This window comes from Gymnoscopelus braueri (assembly GCF_963280865.1).
Source record: "Gymnoscopelus braueri genome assembly, chromosome: 9".
Taxonomy (NCBI): Eukaryota; Metazoa; Chordata; class Actinopteri; order Myctophiformes; family Myctophidae; genus Gymnoscopelus; species Gymnoscopelus braueri.
The window spans coordinates 38,346,126-38,370,830 of NC_137610.1; the positions used below are offsets into that span (position 1 = coordinate 38,346,126).

Genomic DNA, 24,705 nt, shown 5'->3' on the forward strand with positions numbered 1-24,705 from the left:
TCTCCTTGTGCAGGTGCCCTTCTGTCTATCCACAGCCTACTGTCTCTTAGCAACACTAGTGGCACAAGCAGGCAAATTGATTGGGTTGGTAAATAGCGGGTAGTAGAGCAGAGAGGAGTCTGTGCTGGGCTGGGGGGAATTATAATAGGGAATGGGAGGATTAGAGCAGTGGTTCTCAAGCTTTTCAGGCCGAGACCCCCCAAAATAATCATTTTTTGAACTGGGGGCCCCCCACCCTGACAAGCACTTGGTATGTAGGAGTTGAGGCATAACATTTTGTTTGACTCGGTTCCACAGATAAATATTGTGAAAATAGAATATCTACAAGCTCACAACACGAGGCGTTCTATCATAATTGTTGCCTCTTTCTTATTTATTTTGTTAACAATTTGCCCAATTTTGACAAGTTTTTATAGTCTAGTTTGTTGATTACTTTTGGTGCAGTAATGGTATTTTTTCTTTTCTTTCTTTCTTTTTTTTTTGTATGTCTTAAAAGTCCTTAAATTGTCAATTTACTGTCATCTGGAGACCCCCTCAAAATCATGTGGGGAACCCTCTGGGGGTCCAGACACACAGGTTGAGAAGAACCACTGGATTAGAGAAGGAGATAAATGAAGAGCAGAGGAACCAAAGTGAGACAGAGGAGAGAGAACACGAAGTACAGAGGAGGAGAGAGTGGAATTGGGGGAAAGGAAACTAGTATAAGTATAAAGGATAAAGCAGAAGAGGAGAAAAAGAAGAGATGGGGAAAGAGGGGAAAGAGGGGAAAGGGGGGCATATAGCTACAGAAAATGGGGAGATGATGTGAAGAAGAGGGTTGAAATTAAGGGCCGAGTAAATGGTGAATGAGTGGGGAGAGGAGAGATGAAAGAGGTGGAAGAAAGAGTGAAAGCAGAGTGAAAGAAAGCAGATAGGGAATAAGAGAGAATGTGTACAGTGAGTGTAGCTCCGAGTTAAGCCGTGCAAACATCAGCCAAACCCCAGAAATAAGACCACTCCACAAAACAAGCGAGGGTCTCGCCTCTTCATGATGCATTCCACTCCTCCTGTTTTAACTGTGAACAACTCTTGGGCCAGTGCATCTATAAAATCCTGCAAGTACAGATCGTTTCACTCACCTAGTTGAATCGGTATCTTGCCATCCTCATCCTCGATGTGTGAGGTCCCAATGCTGCTGCTGATGTTGGTCTTGTACGTCTAGTCGTTCATCACGTCACCCTCCGATTCGTACTGTACTCTGATGTTGGTGGAATCTATTATGATACATCATGTCTGATGGTACTATACTATACCATACTGATTGGTAAGATGGACCCACACAAGCAATATACGATGGTCAAAGGATAACATATAACATACAAGCTATGTTTCCAATCTCTGCGGAGCTATCATATCACATTCCAGATGTTAGAAGGCTAAATATGCAACCCGAAATAAAAAATTACTGGTGATGAGGTTGTTTTCAATCGACAGAAAGCATTCTCCTCTCGGACGGCCCTAAACGACAGGTCGGGAGGGAGAGGAGAGGCGGCTGGTTTGGTGTCTTCCAGAGTAATTTAAAAGAGAGTAATGACACGCTTTGATCTCGCCGCAAAGCGGGCTCCTATGGGCTATAGTTCCAAACATTGGAACTATCTCATTGAGATAGACAGAGCACTTCCGCATTCCATTCTTACAATGGGAGTCGACGCTAGTGTCAGAACTCTCTTTAAGGCTCTGGTGTCTTCGCAGCAGCGTTGCCAGGTATTGCGAGAGAAATAAGCAACTAAGTCGATGAAAACAAGCCCAAAAGAGGCGACTAGGGCTACGTCATGAGCACTTTGTTTAACATAATACATCGGCTGTTTGAAAATAGCCAATCTACAATCTCACAACGCGTCGTGAGCTTGTAGTTCTGCTATTTTCAAAAGAATCTTGGAAAGAATTTGAACATTTGGAATATGTTAAGCAACTTTACAGGAAAAGAAGCCCAAAGTCGCTTATAATAAGCCAACATGGCAACACTGAGGGAGGACAATCCTCGTTGGTTGACTGGTTGGTTGACTGGCTGCGTAACGTAGACCCCGACGGCAGCCCCGGAGAACAGCGACCCCCCGTACAAAGACAATACGTGGTTAAGAGAGTCACTTGAACGGTTGAACCAGAAGGCGCTGAGCGTTTTGTAGTTCGGAATCGCATGGACTGGCCTGGCGGCAAATTTCTCTGTACGATTTTTTTCTTCATTACTGTTGTCACAAACGCATTATCTGCCTCCACAATGACAAAGACTGTTCACAAATATATTTATATTTTTTTTTTTTACCACGGAAAATGGAGTGGTGAATATTTTATGTGGAATATATAAATATATATAAATATATATATATATATATATATATATATATATATATATATATATATATATATATATATATATATATATATATATATATATATATATATATATATATATATATTTATATATTATATTTATATATATATTTATATATATTTATATATTATATTTATATATATTTATATATTATATTACTATATTCCATTTTCTAGCTAGCCGGAATAACAGAACAGATGGGCAGAGTAGTGGTCCCACCCTTGACCCATCAGCCGGTCAAAGTCGACAACCTTTACCCTGGCTATCTTGGGTCCCCGCATTCCTGATGCGCGCAAAGAACTTTGGAACTTGTAGTCCCGATACACCACGCATCATCGTCCTCGGGGATTTGTGTTTCCAGCCATATCCTCACTGTTTTGCCTGATTCACTGCCTTTTGCTATTATTTTAATGTTGTTTTGCTTTTCTTTTTTTGCTTTATTGTTAAATTAGTTGTACTTTTTCTGTAATTGTATTCTTGCTATGTAAAGCACTTTGAGCTGCATTTCATGTCATGAAAGGTGCTATCCAAATAAAGTTTATTATTATTATTATATCCTAATTGTAAACTTGATATTAAACTATATTAATATAGCTTTATTGCACATTGAAGTGTAATACAAATTAAGATGAAGGAAAAAAAGTCACATGAAAAGAAAAAGAAAAAATACAAATATGAAACTTACAATTCGTTTTGGTATTAAATTAAATAATAATACAAATAAGAATAACATGAACAATAAATGTTTGAGAAACTCAGTAAAACCTCACAATTATGCAATCCTTTGCAAAGTGGAGATTAATTATTCAGCAGGATTGAACAATTAAACAATCCAAGGAAGTGATCATTTGTACAAACAGCCCTGGTCATATTGAATTTGAACATGGCGATGAGATTGTTTGCGATTTGGTCTGGTTAAACTGTGTTTGTCCCCCTTATTTTTTTAACTCTATGGTTTGTCCCCATCTACTGTACAACATGTGCTACAACAACACCTAGATTTTTGTCAGGCACTTCCTAGACTACCTCAAGACTGAAGACTACCAGTGTTGCCATGTCCGCTTATCATAAGCGACTTGGGGCTTCTTTTCTGTAAAGTTGCTTGTAGATATTGGTAGTTGCGGGTTGCTGTTTTTTGGGCTTGTTTACAAAGTGTAGTTGGGCTTGCTCCCAAAATTTGTAATTATTATTTAAACCAGTGGCTCTCAAATATTTTCATGAAAATGTTTTGTGCCATGGAGCATTTGTGTTGTTAGAATAAATAAATATTCCACAATCCACATTATTTTGCATGAGTTTTTCAAAATAGTAGATCTATTTTCCAAATAGAGTTTAAAGTGCTCATGTGGCCAAAGTTGCTTATTTTTTTACTTGTTTTCCTAGACCGGTTTGCTTATTTGTCTCACAAAACCTGGCAAGATTGATGATGATGCTATGTCGCCAGACGGGCACGCAGGACCCTTAAACAAACGGCGGCTCAGCGTTCCCGTACAAAGTAGTTTGAAAACTGAAATTATTCATCTTGATCCAATCTTTAATCCACTCGATATCGGAATCATCGTATATCCACAATTGGTAAAACTTCTTTTATTAGCACCTACACATCTCAATGAACCACAAGGTCGTTATATGCATGCATCGATGTTTACCCGACAGTCGATAATATAGCTTGAAACTACAAGGATGTACCAATGAGAGAAGTGGCACTTTGAATGAATGGAACCTGCTGGCTAGTGTTTTAACGTAATTGTAACGAGTATTAGTGCGAAATTAGGTACAACTACAAGCCTAGAAGGAGCGATCTGCCTGCAGACCCCTTTTATATGGCATATTTGGAATGTTTACTATTATGTTGCTATGTAGCATGCAAGCTAGCTAACTGTTATTGTAGCCTGCTTACTAACACTGCTTAGCTAGGGGCACTTATACGTTATAATAGGACACGTTATTTAGTTAGAAACTTCAAAATAAACAATGCTAAATGTGTACGTTAGTAGTCAAAAAGCCTTAAAACAAAATCCGTTGGCCAGCCACTTGTTAATGCATTTAGTGCTGCTGTTTACATTCTTAAGTAGTAGTGTTATGTCCACACTAGAGCAATTATTTGATCGATTGATTGAAAGATTTATTAACAGTTTGCAAAAAAGGTACAGTGGTACAGATTTATACAAAAGGATGCTAAAAGGATAACCCCAAAAAGCCCAGGGCTTACTTCAATTGAGGATTCAATGTGTATTCAATTCATCGAGACATTTAAAGACATGCAATAATATGCAAAACATAATATATACAAGTAGTAATAAAAAAGAAAAATATGTACAGTAAACAGTTCAATCAATCAATAGTGCTACTGTTTACATCCTTACTGTTCACACTAGACCAGAGCAATTGTTTTACATTGCAACTCTCCCTCCATTTTTTTTATATTAAACACAGGAAGCATGGACTGGAGGCATTTTGTCACATTCATTATATCAGTATGTAAATATTTCCCCCGTTGTTTATTTTTAGTTTGAGGTGGGCTGAGGGCTCTCTAAACGGCACCTGAGGAACCTGTCGACAGGCAGCCATGTTTCTGTACAACCTCACCCTGCAGAGGGCCACTGGCATCACACATGCCATTCATGGCAACTTCTCAGGTGAGATCACAGCATGTTAGAATGTGCGTTTTCTTGATTTAGGCCATGTCTATGTTCATCTTTATTGTCAATTCTGTATGCTCCCTGCCACCTTTTATTTAGTATATTTTTCTTTTCCTGTGTGACGTCTTATTAAAAAGGTTTTCTTCTTGAACACCGACCCCCATTACACCTGACATAAACATGCATTTTTCCTTATCCAGATAATATTTTAATGCTATATGGGATACAGTTTGCATGTTAGTACCGGTTCTATTGTAAATTTGGTAATTTTCTGTTTTCATTTTATTCTTTTTTGCAACTTGCCTGCCTCCTAATCTGTTTATGCATCTATTTGATCGATTCATAATTCAGTTTCTTTAAATGCATCCACAACTCTTTGTGAATGGCACACAAGATTGCTGTCAGTTGTTCATTGATCTATTCTACGCTAATGCTTTTGTCTCTTGGTAGGAACCAAGTTGCAGGAGATTGTTGTTTCCCGGGGAAAGATCATAGAGCTGCTGCGTCCAGATGCCAACACGGGCAAGGTTCACACTCTGCTCACCATGGAGGTGTTTGGTATCATAAGGTCCCTGATGGCATTTAGACTCACTGGAGGAACCAAAGGTGTGTGGGGGCACATACTTGTGAATGCTTTTGTTCATGTGTTTGTTCTTACTGTATTTGTAATCGTAAAACAAGTCACATCTTGTTACCCAATTCATCAATAACTGCGCCGCATTTTCTCCTGGAAATCATTGTTGCCAAAAATATATTTTCTTTGTATAGTATATGGACTATGTTCCTTAATGATGAAAGACATGGGTAATGTGCACCCTGATGAGATCATGTGCACTGGATACAGTTCATTGTCCTCAAATGACCTCTATAAGGTCCGTGAATCTTCCCTACATGAATCATCAAAATATGAAACTAAGTACAGCTAATAAGTACAGCTGCTTTTAAATGGCATGAGGCTTATCTTGAGAAAATGAGGCCTGAAAGGTCTCGTGTATACAATACTGGTGCATTGCCTACAAAGGAAGCTGCCCATTACACCTGGATTTCTGTCAGAAAGCCTCATTTGATTTCTCTGGCCCCTGACCAATCAAATGTCTATAGCTTACAGCTGTTTCAATTTACATATTAGTTGCCATTAGATGCTCTCCATTCATTGACGCTATTTAGTTGTTCTTAGTTTGATTCTTGCTTGGGGGACATACTCAGTTGAGCGTAGGTCATTCATTTATGAAGCATGAATTCAAGTCTCCATGGGGTGACTAATCGATAGAATCTTATTTTTTGTGTGTGTGAACTATCCCTTTAAACCATTTTGATGGACAGCATTTTGTCTATATCTCATTCACTCTCTCTCTGCTCTGCACTATGAAGACTACATTGTGGTGGGCAGTGACAGTGGTCGAATTGTCATCCTGGAGTATCATCCCTCCAAGAACATGTTTGAGAAGATCCATCAGGAAACATTTGGGAAGAGTGGCTGCCGGCGCATCGTCCCTGGGCAGTTTCTTGCCGTTGATCCAAAAGGCAGAGCTGTCATGATAGGTACAAAACTTTACATAATTGGGTAACTTAAGTGATGATAGGTTGAAAACCATTGGAATGTCACCTAAAGTGGATTGAAACATTCATATTGTCTTTCTTCTTCTGTCTTTCTGTCCAGGAGCCACAGAGAAACAGAAGTTGGTATATATTCTGAACAGAGATGCAGCAGCCAGACTGACCATCTCGTCCCCACTGGAGGCCCATAAAGCAAACACACTGGTCTACCATGTGGTAGGAGTGGATGTAGGCTTTGAGAACCCCATGTTTGCCTGCCTGGAAATGGATTATGAGGTACGGTCTGTATACAAAATAATAGCAATAGGTAATCTCAACCCGATCTCCAGAGATTACCGTAACATTGCACGGAACGAGTGCACTTCATTCCGTGGATAGCCGCCTCGGAACTCCCGAATTGCGTGCATATGGTACGGCGCTGCCTTTGTGACACAACCATTTCGGAGGCGCGCAGTCACAGGCGAATTGTCACCCCGTGAAGGACCACCGAGGGAGCTAAGGCGACCGAGTTGCCGTCCTGAACGGTGGGACATTCGCCTGTGCCTACTCAGCGCCGTTTGAGTTATGTACCGATAGGCACAGAATCGTAAATTTTATTGTGCGGACTGCTCTGCTTCCGGGTTTTTCCGTGTTGCGATTGGTTACGCCCACCGTGGGACTCGCCGTACATATGCACGCAATTTGGGAGTTCCGAGGCGACTATCCACGGAATGAAGTGCACTCGTTCCGTGCAATGTTACGGTATTCTCTGGAGATCAGGCTGGGTAATCTAATCACCATACATTTAATTGCAAGGAATTACTAAAATAGGGAGCCATACATTCAGTACATGACCACAATACTGAAACATACTTATTTAGCTATAATTATTACAATTTATTCTAATTATTATTGCCTTTTTTTTTATACAGTGAAGAGTTACAGAATAATACTGACATAGAGATGACAAGACGGGTCCTTAGATGGTTTATTTCATACAATTGCACAGATTCACAATTATCCAGTGATAATATTGGTAGCATACTGCCATGTTGGCTATACTTGCATTTAGAACTGTAAAAAAAAAATAATACTTGGTGTTCATTTTAGATGCAGAATGTGCAGCAATGGGATCACAATAACAATTCACTCTGATTGCTGAGACCTTGACCTCCTATGTGACCTTTTCAGGAGGCTGACAATGATCCCACAGGAGAGGCAGCAGCCAACACTCAGCAGACGCTGACCTTTTACGAGCTGGACCTGGGATTGAACCATGTGGTCCGAAAGTACAGTGAGGCCCTGGAAGAGCATGGAAACTTCCTCATCACTGGTAAGGAAGGAGCTGGTCATGCATGCATATTAAGTTGGGTTTTCACCAAAGCGAGTTATGTTGATCTCCAGTGGTACATTTATGTGCGCTGTGAGCAAAAGGCAACATCGGCCGTTTTTGTCCGTCAAAACACAGATGCCGATATTAATAAAAAGTTATATAAATCATGAATGTCGCGTCTGATAATCGCTGGTTCCGATTATAGATATTTCCTTCCACTTTTTGAGGCATACCTTTCTGCATTTGATTTTACTTTGTTTCATGTAAATTATATGGTGGCCATCAGGGCTTTTGTTACAGAAGCAGCCTGATCCGCATATCCCTTTTCAAGTACAGAAAGAATTAGCTTGGAAACATAGGCCACATGAACTCTATTTCTTCTCCACTCTAGTCCCTGGTGGTTCTGATGGGCCCAGTGGAGTTCTGATCTGCTCTGAAAACTACATCACCTACAAGAACTTTGGAGACCAGCCTGACATCCGTTGTCCAATCCCACGTCGTAGGGTGAGGCTCGATTACAAACCCATACCATCTAAGACCTCCACATGTGTGAACTGACAGATGCAATACATGGCACAATGTAGCTTTGTGTGCCCTCAAATGTGCAGACTTTTATTTAAACTAAATGCCATTTGTGGCTGGTAGCAATTTACATTATTGGCCTGTTCAATTCCTGTTCACATTTTCTCTGGGTTGACTCTGCCTTTCTTTTCCCCTCCTCTCCTTTACTTTTTTGCTCCACAGAATGATCTGGATGACCCAGAGCGTGGGATGATATTTGTCTGCTCGGCCACCCACAAGACCAAGACCATGTTCTTTTTCTTGGCTCAGACTGAGCAAGGAGACATCTTTAAAGTTACCCTGGAAACGGACGAAGAGATGGTGAGAAAGGAGGGAGGGAGAGAGGAGGAAAGGTGTTGTGAATGGATAAAGGTTACCGACTAGTGTTGGCACATTAGATAATCAGTGCTCCCATGGTCATGTCAAATTTGGACCTTATGAACTGCCTTTTGGAATACAATACGTTTTGGGATATTTTGGGAAACAGCTTATTGGACGGCTTAATTCTAAATTGTACTGCATTAATCTAAACCAGTATGTGGTGTTTCGTAGGTAACAGAAATCAGGATGAAGTACTTTGACACAATTCCTGTGGCAACAGCCATGTGTGTTTTGAAGACTGGCTTCCTGTTTGTGTCATCTGAGTTTGGAAACCAGTAAGTAACTGTTTTTGACTCCTACTCCATTGCTTTCTGACACATTATGTATGTTTACATACATGCAATTTCCTTGTCACTGTGATTAGGTGGTTGTTGTAATTTGAGTAAGTTTGGTCTATGCAGAAAAGAGATTTTAACGTTTCTGTTCTTGCATTCCACCACAAAATAACTTTCCTACACACTCTCTCTATTTATCTTTTGCTCTCCAACTCACATTTTATCACTTCCCTTTCCGGTTTCTATAGTTACCTATATCAGATCGCCCACCTGGGTGATGATGACGAGGAACCGGAGTTCTCGTCTGCAATGCCACTGGAGGAGGGAGACACCTTCTTTTTCCAGCCCCGTCCCCTGAAGAACCTGGTGCTGGTGGACGAATCGGAGAACCTGTCTCCCATCATGTCCTGTCAGGTGCGTCTCACCTGTTCCATTTTGTTCTCTACAGCACCAGGATTTAGACCGCTCTCGTCTGTGTTTGCTATATCTTCTGTCTTGTCTGTTTATCAAAAATAATCATGCAGCCCTAATACAGACTGTTTAGTACTGTATGGACTTTTTCTGAGAGTGGTGGTAATTCCTGATTGTCCTCTATTCCTCCCATTGTGTTTGACAGATAGCTGATCTGGCCAATGAGGACACCCCTCAGCTGTACGTGGCTTGTGGAAGAGGACCCAAGTCTACTCTCAGGGTTCTTAGACACGGTCTAGAGGTACAAACACAGTTCAAGTTCTATTTTCAAGTTTATTATTTTTCTTCTTGCATCCATGTTCTGGATTAAATTCAAGAGTTTATTGTTCTGATCCCTGCTGTGCAGATGTGGCACGCAGAAATATGTGTTAACGTAATTGTATGTGTATATATCTAATAATTTAATGTCAGTATTAAGATCAGACAGGCAGGCATGCATGCAGTTAACTGTTGAGCCTCCTGGGGGTGTCATGAGCCTGTTCTGCTATGGTTTATACCTATTACAATGACATAACCATGCCAAACGGACCGATCCTCTAGTACCTATTACAATGACATAACCATGCCAAACGGCCCGATCCTCTAGTACCTATTACAATGACATAACCATGCCAGACAACACCAACACACATTTCATAGATCAGGAAAGGGACATGAAGTAAGGTACCATAATGGCCATTCTCTCACTCCAAATCTTCCTGCTGTGTTTCTTAAGGTGTCAGAGATGGCTGTGTCAGAGTTGCCCGGTAGTCCTAATGCTGTGTGGACTGTCCGCAGACACGTTGAAGGTAAAACGAAATTTGGGCTTTCAAATCTACTTTGTCTGTTTATAAAGTGTTATTTCACTTTGCTAAACCATAAATGTATACACCACTAAATTGTTCTGTGTTGTTTGGGGATACAATATCAAACAAATGAATAATATATTGATTATAGTTCTCTGTTGTGGCAACTGGTTTCTTTGGAGACACAATTCCATCTGTACTAGAAGTATCAGTAAATATACATTTATATACTACAGTAATTCTATACACAGAATTCTATACTTGTATTTTAATATTTGTCATAAATGGGACCAAACCAAACCCCACTGAATTGTAAGAAGTACCCTCTGTGCTCATTTGAATTATTTCTAGTGTATGTCTTTATTGCACTGTGGACAAGTTCCTGCTTGAAGTAGAGCAGGAGCATTTCCTATATTGGCATTACTATTTGACACAAAGGAAAGCAAAGCTATGCTGAGTTTGTACACAAGCTTTGGATGTTTTTTTTTCATGTGGTTTGTGGTTCACTGATATTTGACTAGCTGGCAGAGACCCACTCTCAGGGCAGTGTGTTAGTAGGTGTGTGACGTTAGTACTATTTACATCCATATTTGTGATTTGAGACAGATCTTGTTTTAAGATGAACATGTGCTGAAAGCTTCATTACTAATATGAACTCAAAATTATAGGGGGGTTGGAGGGTTTTTTCTGTTTCATTTTTGTCCTTAGGTTTCATTTTGACTGCACTGGCACAGTCCTGATGAAACCTCTATACTTGTATCAAAGGAAGTCAGTGGACTGGAACAAAAACAAACTCTTGGCTGCTCTGACAGTGTCCCCAGTTTCTGTGGAACGGGAGTGACTAAAACACATGGCTAAGCACATGCTTGGTTTTGAAATCATGAAGTTACTGAATCTGCACCAAAGCAATAACATTCAAATGTCTGTGTAATATATATTTTATAAAGACCAGATCTGTTACTTATTGTGTATTGTGGTACTTGTCCAATACGTAGCCGTTAATTTAGCTCTTTTGCAAACATACTTGAAATTATATAAAGGATAAACATTTGTCTGTTTGGCTTTTATGCACGTCCACACCCCAGATGAGATTGGGCTGAAACTTCATGACTAATACATCGCCACCATGATTTTTATTAAGACTATTAACACTGTTTTTGTTAACCCTGTTTGTCTCCTTTCCTCTCTCTGCCATCAGATGAGTTTGATGCCTACATCATAGTGTCTTTCGTCAATGCCACCCTGGTTCTGTCCATCGGGGAGACAGTAGAGGAAGTGACGGACTCTGGTTTTCTGGGAACCACACCCACTCTGTCCTGCTCCTTGCTCGGTGAAGACGCTCTGGTTCAGGTTAGAGAAAAGTCCCTTCAAGGGTGTAAATTCTCACAGATACATGATAGATACATATTAATGATAATTAGCTATATCAGAGTATAGAGTCCATGCAAGACTGTAATCAAACACTATTGATTTATTAGTACGTGGAGAGTGAAATGACACAACATTAAATCATTGAAACAAGAATTGGGAACTACTGATTTATAGAATTAATAATGTGATGTAATTGTGTGTAAATGTGATCATTATCACAGGGACACAGGTGAACTAGGTGGCTGTGCTGCTGGTCAGAATTCAGGTCTTCCTCCTGCTGGTCAGAATTCAGGTCTTCCTCCTGTAGCCTAGTATCTCCTCGTGGCAACGTAATAATCACATGCTTGTTCTTTTTAAGGTTTATCCAGATGGCATCCGTCATATCAGAGCAGACAAACGTGTGAACGAATGGAAGACCCCTGGGAAAAAGACCATCGTCCGCTGTGCTGTGAACCAGCGACAGGTGGTCATCGCTCTCACCGGAGGAGAGCTTGTCTACTTTGAGATGGACCCGGTAAGAAACATACTCCAGCAAGCATACAACCTGGTAGTTTCATTGGCCCCGATTCATTATGCTGGTCGTAAATATGGGGTAAATAAAGTTCGTAAAGGAGGTCGTATTTTTTGGTACTCACAAACTGACGTGCAATTCTCAAAGGGGTTCGTATATCACAGAGACGTGCGTATGACCAGGTCTATATTATAATGACAGCCAGCTGGGCGTGAATGTCCCGAGAGGTTCATTTGCATTTCTCCACGCCCCATTTTGCACCATAAAAGGCGTGAACCGTGACTCAGCAGTTTGTCTCTGATCAAATCTGGCACCATGCTGAACAGTGTTGCCATGTCTGCTTATTATAAGCGAATTTGGGCTTATTTTTCTCTAAAGTTGCTTGTAAATATTGGTAGCTGTGGGGTGCGTTTTTTTGGGCTTGTTTCTAAAGTGTAGTTGGTTATTTGGGCTTGCTTCACAATTGTTCAATTATTTTAACCGTGGTTCTCAAATATTTTTATGTCATGGACCCCCAAGTTAATATGTAGGCTAATTTATCCCTATAAGCCCCATCTGAAAATGTTTTGTGCCAGCTGGAGCCCCGTACCAGATTTGTGTTGTTAGAATGTTTAAAAAATATTCCACATTTTTATTACAAGATTTCTTTTTTAAATAGCAGATCTACAAGCTCACAACGGTTTAATTAAAGTGCTTATAATGGTCTAAGTGCCAGTTGCTGCTTTTGGGCTTGTTTTCCTAGATCTGGTTGCTTATTTCTCTCACAACATCTGGCAACGCTGATGCAAGTTTGAAGTTCAATTCCGCCGTCCCTCGTCTAAAGATAACAGATGCGGCGTCGCATCGCCTTGACAACTTACTGTTCTGTCTGGAAGCGGATCATAATAATAAATGCTCTCATGTGTAATGAGAATAAAGAAGTTTACAAGGTTTAACCCCATTACCAAATAAAATGCTAATAAAACGTGGAAAGGATATTATGTAAGCCTTTTATAATGAACATTGCGCACCTTTACCGAGGTAAAAAGATGATGAAATCCAGCATACAAGTGGAACGCTGCTATCCGATTATGGACCAGAGCGTATTGATTACTTATTGATTAGATTAGTTAATTTTGGATTAATATATCACTGTCCTACGTCGGAATGGGGAATGGATCTTCTGGACACAGCTTTCATCCACTATAGTTTCCTCATCAGATGGTAAGATTTATTAGGCTGTTGAGTGTGGCGTTCATGTGATCAATATACAGTAGCCTACAGTAGGCTATTACAAATTAATACCGCGGCACGGACACTGGAGGTGCGTCAGTCCCTCCGCAGTTTCATTAAGGCATGATAGCCTATTTTCATTATTACGTGACACTTTGGCTGAGATGGCCCGCTGGCAAACACACTGAGGGACCTAATAATTCAGCTCTAAATGCTACTGATAGCCTAGAAAATAAATAAAAAGCGGTGGAATCTACATCATGTCTATATTATGCATAGGCTACAAGCAATACATCGTTTGACATTTATTTTTTATTTTTTATATATATGTGTTGACAAATGTTGGGCACATATAGATTTTATTTGAGGTTTGCCACCGTTGTAATTGATTTTGGCATGAAGAATAAAGCATTCTAAAGACATACGCACATTTCAGCCCTGGTAAGACAGCCTCGGGGCTGACTTGGGAACGTGCGCACCTCACGCTCAAAACACAGACCAAAAAACTTTCATGAATCTGACTGCAGGTGTAGGATTTGTCTTAAATGCCGGTAAGTACAAAATATGGTCGTAAATCGCTTAGTGAATCGGGGCCATTGTCTTCGCCAGGCCGGACGGAACTATTTTTTCACCCCTGTCCGGGTGAAAACACACTATAAAAATAAAACTATAAAAATGAAGCTGATAAATGGGTACTTTCTCCTGGTTGGCTGATATTCTGTCACCTACCTGAAAATGTATTTTCTGTTTAAGAGCTGGAGAGACTCCTGTTACTGAACAAACACTCTATAGCAATGATTTCTATCAGAATATAGAGCTTTAACCTTTTAACAAAAAGCTTTTTGTTTTAACACAAAAATATCACTTACCCTACCTTTAATATGTTGAATTCATGTTAATGTGTATTTTCTGATATTTGCACACAATGCTTAGTAAACTTGACCTTTGCCTCTGTACTTGGTCTGCTCTTTTTCCACCGTACACCAAACATCTATGCCAAAATTAGCAGATCTAGCTTGTAGATCTGCTACTTTTGGCAAATGTAGGGATGCTAGGGTCCTGTCACTCAAAGATTTGGCGCCCCCCGGTCTGAAAATCATTCTCAGACTTCCCCCCCGCCCCCCCATGGTCTGAAAAATATTTTCAGTATGGGGATTTTTTGGGGCTTTAATCCCTGTTAGTCAGGGAATATTATCAGAATAAGGTCATATCTAGGAATAAATTCCTTACCAAGAAATTTCTTCACCAATGTGTTTGTAAAGGTGTCTAGTAACACATCTCACAAAGACTGAAATGCAGTTTCCCTAGGGGAATGTTTGACAGCTGCTGAAAGTTGGGGTACCCACCATAACCTTAACCATAAAACCATAAAAAACCATAAAAATGTAATTCTGTTTTAAGTAGCATGTGAGGGGTCAAACTAGGGTGTTATGATTCTGAATCCATTGCAAGCATTCTTTTTGCACCAAAACCACTCCTTGGGCTAAAAATGGCCCAATCTCAATGGGCTTTTTACACAAAAGGATTACCTGGAAAAGGGTTGGCTATGGCCGTTTTTAGCCCAAGGAGTGGTTTTGGTGCAAAACAAATGCTTGCAATGGATTCAGAATCATAAAAACACCCTAGTTTGACCCATCACATGCTACTTAAAACAGAATTAAATTTAGATTTTTTTCCCCCCGCATAAGGTTATAATACAAATACATTGGTGAAGAAATTTCTTGGTAAGGAATTTATTCCCAGATTTTTTAAATATCCCCTGACTATGTGTCCATGTACAAGGGGGAACATGTCCAGATCAACAGTGGAATGTTTCTTCTCTGAAGATTTCTTCTTAACTTGACTGACTCACATTAACAATTTCCTTTCTGCCTCCCTCTCACCACTGTCTCAAGCGTACTACTAGGTTGTACAGAAAAGATTGAAATAAACAGTGCTTGCAATATTGATGCTCCTCTACCTTCTATCTTTCTTTCCCTCTTTCCTGCTACAGCTGCTGTCAGGTCTTATTGATTTTATTAAAAGAAAACATTTATGAAATATTGTGTCCTCCCCTTCCCTTCTCCCTATTTCCAGTCAGGGCAGCTGAACGAGTACACAGAGAGGAAAGAGATGTCTGCAGATGTGGTGTGCATGAGCCTCGCCAATGTTCCTCCCGGAGAGCAACGCTCACGCTTCCTGGCTGTGGGACTGGTCGACAATACCGTCCGCATCATCTCCCTGGACCCCTCGGTACGAGCATGCAAAGACACACACATACATACATACACTACTATGTATAAGTGACATACACTACTATGTACAAGTGACCAGTTAATCTTCTGTGATTTGAAGAAGAAAAAAAATAAGTGGAGAAAACTGTACTAATGATGCTCTGATGCTTGGAAGGAAGCAAGCAATAAAAAAAGCATACAGGGAAATTCAAATTTAAGCATATTGCTTCTAACCAAAGAATTTTCATAACTGGGCAGTCCCAATGCAGGTGGAGTTGTTGGGAAAGGAAACTTATTTTATAATGATATAGTAAACCGACCTGTGGTTTCATAAATATGTGAGTAATGTTTTTCTAGAATACATTCTCTCATAAGACGGTTTTGTATTCTGTGCTGTCCACTTGGTTCCCAGAGAAAGGGGGGTTTGAGCTCTCCTTTCCTTGTTTATGTATATTTTTAGATATCTTGGGTCAGCCTAATCTGAATGTCTATCTTAGTATTGGGGGAATTAGGTAAACAGTTTTGGTAGAGTCACTGACTGTCATGGCAAAATGGAAATGTGTACAATCCTCTCTCAGTGCTTGTACTTGTCTGATGTGGGTAGCCTGTGTTGTTCTGTGTGTTCTAACTAGTTTTATTTTCCCCCCATATGCAGGACTGTCTGCAGCCTTTGAGTATGCAGGCCCTGCCGGCTCAGCCAGAGTCTCTGTGTATCGTGGAAATGGGAGGAGTAGAGAAACAGGATGAGCTGGGAGAGAAGGGAACCATTGGCTTCCTCTACCTCAACATTGGATTGCAGGTATGCAGTACAAATAAACCTGTATATTATAATAATAATAAAACTTTATTTGTATAGCTCTTTTTTAAACAATGTTACAAAGTGTTTGAACAATCAAAAACAGTTATCAAACTACAATAATGCAATAACGATAATAAATTAAGTCTACATTAGAACAACATATTGCAGGAACGTGCCTCATTCATCCAGCTACTTGTTATTTATCTATTCTCAAGGATGAGCCTCTATAACATTTTCACATTTCGTTAGCCAAGATTGTAGATAAATGTTTTAACAAAAATTATGAAATGAAAATTTTGTTTGCAGGCCAACAATATTAAAATCGGCACACATAACACCGGCTCATATTTGCACAATAGTATTTGGCTAGCATCCGCCTGTGCTTGTAAAAGTCCAGGAAGATGGAAACATTTTAGCACGGTAATGATCTAATATATTTGTTTGTGATTGTCATTATTCCTTTCCAGAACGGTGTTCTTCTGAGGACTGTTCTGGATCCAGTAACTGGTGACCTGTCTGACACCAGAACACGCTACCTGGGGTCACGCCCAGTCAAGCTCTTCAGAGTGAGAATGCAAGGACAGGAAGCTGTAAGTCTCTGAACCAATCTAGGGCAAAAGTATTTGATTACTTTGCATGCATGCATGCATATGGGTATTTCTTTATGGTCGTTTTTCATCCACAAGATTGCAACACGTCAAAGCCCACCAGAATGCCAGGAATCTATTTTTGTTTTTGAAAAAAATCACAAAGCAAAGACTTCAGGCCAACACCACACTGGTTTTCATGTGTATGTACACTTGCAAGTACCTCTTGGCATTAATAACATCTTTTACTGAGTGACCGACAGTTTGTGTACCTGCACATCATTGGTACAGTGTGAGTTGGAGCCCTGCTTTGGGATTGGATACCCACACAAAAACCCTATGCAAATCTTGTGGAAACAGGCAGTTTTAAATTTGCTGCATCAGGAAAGGGCTGTAAAATATTTTTGTAGTGGCAACAAATGAAGTTCCAAATAAGATCAAACACATTTCTTTGTCAGATATCTTTTCATTATCTTGCATTTGTTCTCTTGGGTATAATGAAGCTCTCTCATATACCTAAAGAGGTTTTCCCTCTGGAACTGCTTTCCTCCTCTCTGGCTCATAGCCTTTGCCACAGTGGACATTATGTTACTTGTGCAACATGTGTGTGAATAGTTATGAGGGAAGTCTGAGGCTCAGCGGGAGACTGATGTGCCATCAGTCTCCCGCTGAGCATTACCCTCCCCCAAGCTTTTCCCACCACTCAACTAAGCTTAGCACGAAGATGAAATATCAAAAGAGTGCTGAAACCTAATCTGTGACTGTTGTAATTCATTTCCAGTAGTTCCGCAGTTATTTGTCTTTGGTTTTAAAAGGTCAGGGTTTGCAAGTGTGCGCTGCAGCTACTGCAGCGATTGACATTCTGTCTTTGATGCACCTTAATGAGCAGGTGGCAGGACAAACTTAAAAACTTAAAAAAGCAAGAAGTCATCAGGGAGGTTTTGAATTCTTCCTCTCGTCTTCCTCCTACCTAATGGGAATTGGTGCCAGCCTTCACCGGTTCCCATTTATCTGGTGAAAGTTTCTATCATGTATTTCATCATTTATTTTGTCTTTCTGCTTTTCTCTCTCTGTTCTAGGTTTTGGCTATGTCTAGTCGTTCCTGGCTTAGCTACTGCTACCAGAGTCGTTTCCATTTGACCCCTCTGTCATATGAAACTCTGGAGTATGCGTCTGGCTTCGCCTCTGAACAGTGCCCAGAAGGCATAGTGGCCATCTCTACAAACACACTGAGGTATGGACACACACTGCTACTGATTGATGACGCATTTCCTACCTTGTCCTGAAAAGTCTGTAAAAATGCAAATCCTTTAATTTAATTGTATTTGAGTCCGGCAATATATGGTCAGAAAACTGGGGTTTCAGGGGTAAGATTAGCCCCAGTACTTCAGAGCGACCATATCTTCTCTGCGCTCTAATTGGAACAAATGTACTTGTGGAATTATGTACTTCTCATGAATAACATTTTAAAGCGTATTGATAATCAGAAAACCTCTAACCTCTTAAAATCGGCCAAACACGGAGACGGCTAAGAATCAAAGTGCTCACAGCAGACATTTGATTGGCGTCATACATTTCACTACCATCGGATTGAGACGAGGGTCCATTACCGAAAAGATAAAGGTGAACAACCATAATGCATGCCATTGGCAGGAAACTTAACCACGTTGTTATTGTCTCCGCCAGGCCGAAAGGCATGGCGAGAGAGTATGTTTTGCCCCCTGGCCGTCCGTCCGTGTGTCCGTCCGTCCGTGTGTCCGTCCGTCATTCTGTCTGTGTACAGCTAATCTCCGGCACCGTTGGCTTGCTCGCAGTGAAACTGTGCACACACACTCCCTGGATGCCACAGCAGAACCTCTGCCCCAAATTTTTCACATGGGCCTTTTATAGCGCCACCAGGAGGCCGATTTGTGCAAAACCAATTTTTTGACAGTACTACAGATTTTGTCAAAAAATCCCGCAAATCGGTACACAGTATCTCTATAGTCATTAAACAAAACGGGTCTTTCAGATTTTTCATAAGCCCATTTTTAGCCTGATTGGCTAAAAATGGCTTCCAAAGTTTGCAGGAGTGCACCGTTTTGAACAAAATGCCTCAAATCATGAACACAGCATGCAATTTCCTTGAAATTTTGCACGCATGATCTCTATAGTCATGGGATCAAGACGGATGTGTTTGATTTTTCATATTCCATCCTGATTGGCTAAGATTGACATCTAAAGTTCGCAGTAGTGGCTTGTTTTGAACAAAATGCCGCAAATCATGAATGAAAAGCATCCGATTGCGGTCAAACTTTGCACGCACATTCACACTATGTTGAGGAGCAAATGCCACCCTTTTAACATTGGCCTGTTAAAACGCCACCAGCAGGTCTAATTTAGCAAAACACATTTTTTGAACAAAATGCCTCAAATCATGAATGCAGTGTCCGATTGCCTTGCAATAATAATAAAGCACAAATAGCCAGAAGCCATATTTTAATTAATCTCTCAAGAACAGCTTCTGCACTGCGTTGGAATCTGTCGGGGAGGTTCGTCATAACGAGTGCGCATTCAGATCAGGAAGTAGGCCGCGCTTTACCCAATCACATGTAGTGGGCGGGATTCACATGTCCGTCGATCTTTCCCCCTCGAAACAAACCGAAACTAATTTAACAATAGCGTCCGCGGAGCAGAGAAAACCACGGAAATATATTCACATTTTAACTTACTCTTTCATCATAGAAACAAGTGGGCTTATAACCAAAACGATCCATGTTCTCTGGGAGAAGTGGTGTTAGTGTTCCGTGTAGAAATATTGTTAGTGGGAATTAAAACATAGTCGCACCAACCGGAAGTGATGCGCTGAAGGCGCATCACAAACACCGGTTTCCTTGTGCTCTGGTGTTACGTTATCGTCCGCCCAGAGCCAACAGACATAGAACAAACAGCAGAGGGCGCTGTTTTTCATTTTCAGTTGGCGATGGGTTCCCAGATTGTATTTTAATTAATCCCACACCCTATTTTTCTCCTGCAGAATTTTGGCATTGGAGAAGCTGGGTGCAGTCTTCAACCAGGTGGCCTTCCCTTTGCAGTACACTCCCAGGAAGTTTGTCATCCACCCTGAGACCAACAACCTCATCGTGATAGAGACTGACCACAACGCCTACACAGAGGCCACTAAAGCACAGAGAAAGCAGCAAATGGCTGAGGTATGCATTGAAATCAATAGCAAGTTGCAGGTAAATTGGCCTGCAACTTGCCATGTATGCACATCTGAAATGTCTTTGGTGTCCCCATGGTCCATAGGGATCAGTATAACAGAACCCCAAACCAAATCCCTGCTGACTTAAACAATATGGCACTGTCATTGTTTTGTACTTTTTGTGATTATGGCATAACAACCCTCTTTAGGTGGTTTACATATGAATTAGGCTTGTTATGATTTCCTATGCCAATATTAAGGCCATTAATTAAGACTAGGCCAATGCCCATCGCGAACTATCCCGAAACGAAAAACCACAAACATCTGTACGTGTCGGCACGTGGGTTTGAGAAGCCACACAAGGTACATTTAAATGGAAAAAGTACAAATAAAATGACTGATTAATGTGTTAACCCATTAACTCATTCACTGCCACTGACGTAAAAAACGTAATTTGTCCCGTTTACCAATCCTGCCACTGACGTAAAAAACGTAATTTTAATTTTTTTTATTTTTTTATTTTTTTTATTTGACCCAAAGACCAAGGAGATATGATTGTTAAAAGATCTAGACTCCCATCCACTTCCTTGTTAACTTAAAACTTAAAAATTCTGTATCTCGGCTCCTGAGTACTTTTTTTTCAATGAAAAATCTCTGGCAGTGGGCAAACGCGGCCAGCAATAATTGTGGCAGTGAATGAGTTAAGACCGGGAACCCCATACTTAACTATACCTTTCAATCCGGGAACCCCTTTTGGGGGTAGTTGTTGCTATGTGTACAGTATAGCAACTTTTTCAGAAAACTTAGGTCAGGATTTAGAAGGTGTTTTTTTAATCGGCCTCGGGTCTAAATGGGTTCAGAACCAAGCATGGAGAAAACCAAAAGCTATATCTGTCTTTTCTCTGGTTGCTTTTGACCCCTGTAGGAGATGGTTGAGGCTGCAGGAGAGGATGAGAGGGAGCTCGCTGCTGAGATGGCTGCTGCTTTTCTCAATGAGAACCTGCCTGAAGCCATTTTTGGAGCACCCAAGGCTGGAGCTGGGCAGTGGGCTTCGCTGGTCCGACTTGTCAACCCCATCCAAGGCGCCACCCTGGACCTGGTGCAGCTGGAACAGAACGAAGCTGCTTTCAGGTAATGGACGGATAGAACGGGATTGAAATGCTCAGCCACATTTAATCGTAGTGTCCAGACATAGTAAACTGGTTCTAGGATGATGAATGTGAGAGAGAATCAATCGATCCAATATAATGCTTAATGCTGGAGTGGTTAAAGGAGCCCATGCCACTCTAAGCCTGGTACAGTACATTTGGAGCAGAACAGGACTGCTGCTGATGATTATAAATAAACAAAGGTGACAAATTAGAATGATATCAGCTCATGGTGGTTGGTTTCAAAATAATACAAATTTCAATATTCTGTCAACTGTAAGTATAATAGGAGGCAATAAGTCATTTAGAAGCCAGATTGGTAAATGTTATTTTATATTGACAATATAAACTTTTGTTTCAATTGATTGGCAGATGCTAGATTCATTTGGATTGTGGGAGACCAGGCTTGAGGGAATACATAGGTCAGAGAGGGGTTGATTAACAGGAAGAGCTTGGCTGGTCTAGGGAGTGTGAAGGAATGACCAGAAGTCTGCTAGTGTTAAGGTTTCAAGAGCTGTTCAGCATCAGATTCTGAAGTGCTGACCTTTCGTCCTGCTACACATCAGGGATATTTTAAAGACGATATTAACATCGTCTATACTGTTGGTTCTTTGCAATTCTGAGAAATATGTTGGCAAATGCATGTATAACCTTATGGGTGACATCTCTTCCATTAGTCTTATCAGTAAAATATAATGGAATACATTATGGATCATAAGAATTAATTATGTATCAAGATGCATTGATAATGGTTTTGTCATCGCATCGTAGCCCTATGATTTGTAATCTGAATTGAAAACTAAGCATTCATCAAAAACTACATATTACAGATGTCAATTAGATTCTTATTTTGAATTCCACCAACAGGATGTCAAAGGTATATCGCTTTGTTGAAAACACAGCCGTATGTTGAAGATACATTTGTATTCACTTCCAGTTCAAACCGTGACATGCATGAGCCCATTCTTAATGAACTGTAATCACACTTTGCAACTTGTCGAAATTAGTTTATTTTGACCCCTGACCTCCCTTTGTCCCTCTCCGCTCCCCACAGTGTGGCAGTGTGTCATTTCGCCAGCGCAGGAGATGATTGGTTTGTTCTTGTAGGGGTGGCCAGAGACATGATCCTCAACCCCAGATCAGTGAGTGGCGGCTTCATTTACACCTATCGGCTTGCCAGTGCAGGAGACAAGCTGGAGTTCATGCACAAGGTGGGTTTCATCAGATTTACATACATGGAATTCATGATATATTACTGTATGCAACCACCATAGAAACCAAAAGATGGACATGGCGAAGTCGTGTTTTGCTGTGTTTTTTCTGGTCGACAGAGAATGTATCTCATTAGCCTACATCACAGGTCTTTAACCCATTTTGGGCGGGAACCCCTATTTGTAACTATACCTTTCAGGACGGGACCCCTTTTGCGGGTTCTTGTTGCTATGTACAGTATATAGCAACATACATTTGTTGTCATTTTTGAATAAATATTTGAAGTTTTTCAGAAAACTAAATGGGTTAAACTCTCCCTGGGATTCATGGGGCCAACAGCGGGATCCAATGGCAGACAATAAGAAGAAACTATAGAGAACATAACTATAGAGAAATATCATCTATTGGTACTATTGGAGTCATAGTGAGGGAAGTAGAACATTATCCAGTAACTTTGGGTACACACACACGTGAAGCTCGCAAAGCTAATTATAAGCAAAGTAATATAATTCAATCTGAGATATAAAACCACATTTTTGTATATTATCGCTGTCGGGCAGAAACCTTATCTCCATATTTCTACTTATGATTTTTTTTAATTATTGCCTACTTCAACATACAAGAGTGTTCACAAAAGTAGTGAAAATAGCAGATTGTAAAATCGAATAGAATAGTGAATATTTGAACGTGCAAGGCCAATGAAGATACAACACACCTCTAAACAACATTAGAATATATTTCTGAAAACATACAGAAACTTGATTCATCACTGCCATGTTGTTTTTGTTCTTTTTTTTAATACTTTGTGGATGAACATAATTTCCACCAGTCATGGTACTTGCCAGTGCCCAAAATCTGAGCAACTGCACAGCCTCCTACTGAGGTTGGAAAGCTCTGGTGCGGTTCAACCCCACCCCCTTTGCTGTGATTGGCTGAGACACGCACAGCTCCCGTTGCACTAGGAAATACTGTATGTTACAGTACCGAAATTAAATACTTTAATTTAATCTTTAATGAAATGTATTGTAAATGCTCATGGCATTGTATACAGAAGATGGAGGCTCAGATGAAGGGACGAGAAGAATTTCTTCAACGTGCTACAACGCACCTTACACAATTGTCTAGTCCATGGCGTCAAGAGCTGCTGGCCAGTTGTCCAGACGGCTAGACCCCAGGCTGGGATCAGTGGGGGTAAAATATGTACTGTAACTTGAGCTACCAGAAGTCATTTCTGCCAGAATTCTTATTTTATGATTAAAGAAGAAAACTAAATCTGTTAAGTCAGCTGAGGAGGTGGCTCACACATTTAGGGGATTTATTAGCATCCTTATGGACAATGAATAAAAATGTAGTGGTTACTTAGGGAATGGAATATAGGCAAAATGTATCTATAACAAGGTATCTATTACAAGGTAATGTATACGTGTTTGTAAATGAGTCATGTCCTGAATGAACATGGGAAATGAGTCATGATAACATCTGTAGCTGAGGGAGGCAGACACCACTCTTTACATCAGAGGAATTTCCCAACCACTTCGGGAAGGAATGTGTCATTTTAGATGATTCTGTCAGTTATTTCTGGTTTACAGTACACGCATGCGCAAGTGCACACAGACATGTACTGCATCTGTGATGTATACACACACGCAACTTGATATACACTGGTGCATAATCTGCACATGCACTCGCACACATCCAAAAGGTACAGTGACAGCTACAAGTGGACATGTTCATGCCTCATTTTGTATCACACGCGCATGCATGCATATGCACATACCACAGTCCACATCCTCAAGGAATAGTGGTTCATTGTCTAGCGGTTGTGGTCAGATGATTTTTCCACTTGTCCAAGTGGTTTGTTTTATGTGACTGCCACAGACTGTCTGACCATGGCCAAGTGCTGACTCCCAGCTCCTCTCTCATCAAAAAATCTAGGTGGCACTTCTAAGGACAGCCGCATGAATTTAGGCTCCACGATAAAATGTTTTATTGCTCTATATGCAGGGCTCAAAATTGCCACTGTTTAGGTTGCATATTCTCCTGACAACTTAATCTGTACGACCTCGAAATATAATTGGGAGCATTTGTGCAAGTGCAAAATCATTGCTGTCGG

General features: G+C 40.5%; 1 protein-coding gene and 1 long non-coding RNA gene across 2 annotated transcripts in view; one reads left to right on the top strand and one right to left on the bottom strand.

The window, feature by feature from the left end:
* Positions 1 to 1,474, bottom strand: part of LOC308091778 — a 32,866-nt gene extending 31,392 nt beyond the window's left edge. The window contains exon 1 of the long non-coding RNA XR_013933741.1: positions 1,119 to 1,474. This is a non-coding gene — a long non-coding RNA (uncharacterized lncRNA). The remainder of the gene's footprint in view (positions 1 to 1,118) is intronic.
* A 2,347-nt stretch (positions 1,475 to 3,821) lies between these two features.
* sf3b3 (splicing factor 3b, subunit 3) overlaps positions 3,822 to 24,705 on the top strand; it is a 30,851-nt gene continuing 9,967 nt past the window's right edge. The window contains exons 1-21 of the mRNA XM_080438812.1: positions 3,822 to 3,946; positions 4,883 to 5,010; positions 5,464 to 5,619; positions 6,385 to 6,555; positions 6,674 to 6,846; positions 7,741 to 7,882; positions 8,274 to 8,386; positions 8,627 to 8,764; positions 8,996 to 9,099; positions 9,348 to 9,513; positions 9,716 to 9,811; positions 10,286 to 10,358; positions 11,554 to 11,705; positions 12,085 to 12,240; positions 15,526 to 15,681; positions 16,318 to 16,461; positions 16,929 to 17,051; positions 18,128 to 18,282; positions 20,065 to 20,239; positions 21,158 to 21,363; positions 22,435 to 22,591. Of these exons, the coding sequence (XP_080294938.1) occupies positions 4,941 to 5,010; positions 5,464 to 5,619; positions 6,385 to 6,555; positions 6,674 to 6,846; positions 7,741 to 7,882; positions 8,274 to 8,386; positions 8,627 to 8,764; positions 8,996 to 9,099; positions 9,348 to 9,513; positions 9,716 to 9,811; positions 10,286 to 10,358; positions 11,554 to 11,705; positions 12,085 to 12,240; positions 15,526 to 15,681; positions 16,318 to 16,461; positions 16,929 to 17,051; positions 18,128 to 18,282; positions 20,065 to 20,239; positions 21,158 to 21,363; positions 22,435 to 22,591 (2,826 nt within the window). The 5' untranslated portion in view covers positions 3,822 to 3,946; positions 4,883 to 4,940. The remainder of the gene's footprint in view (positions 3,947 to 4,882; positions 5,011 to 5,463; positions 5,620 to 6,384; positions 6,556 to 6,673; positions 6,847 to 7,740; positions 7,883 to 8,273; positions 8,387 to 8,626; positions 8,765 to 8,995; positions 9,100 to 9,347; positions 9,514 to 9,715; positions 9,812 to 10,285; positions 10,359 to 11,553; positions 11,706 to 12,084; positions 12,241 to 15,525; positions 15,682 to 16,317; positions 16,462 to 16,928; positions 17,052 to 18,127; positions 18,283 to 20,064; positions 20,240 to 21,157; positions 21,364 to 22,434; positions 22,592 to 24,705) is intronic.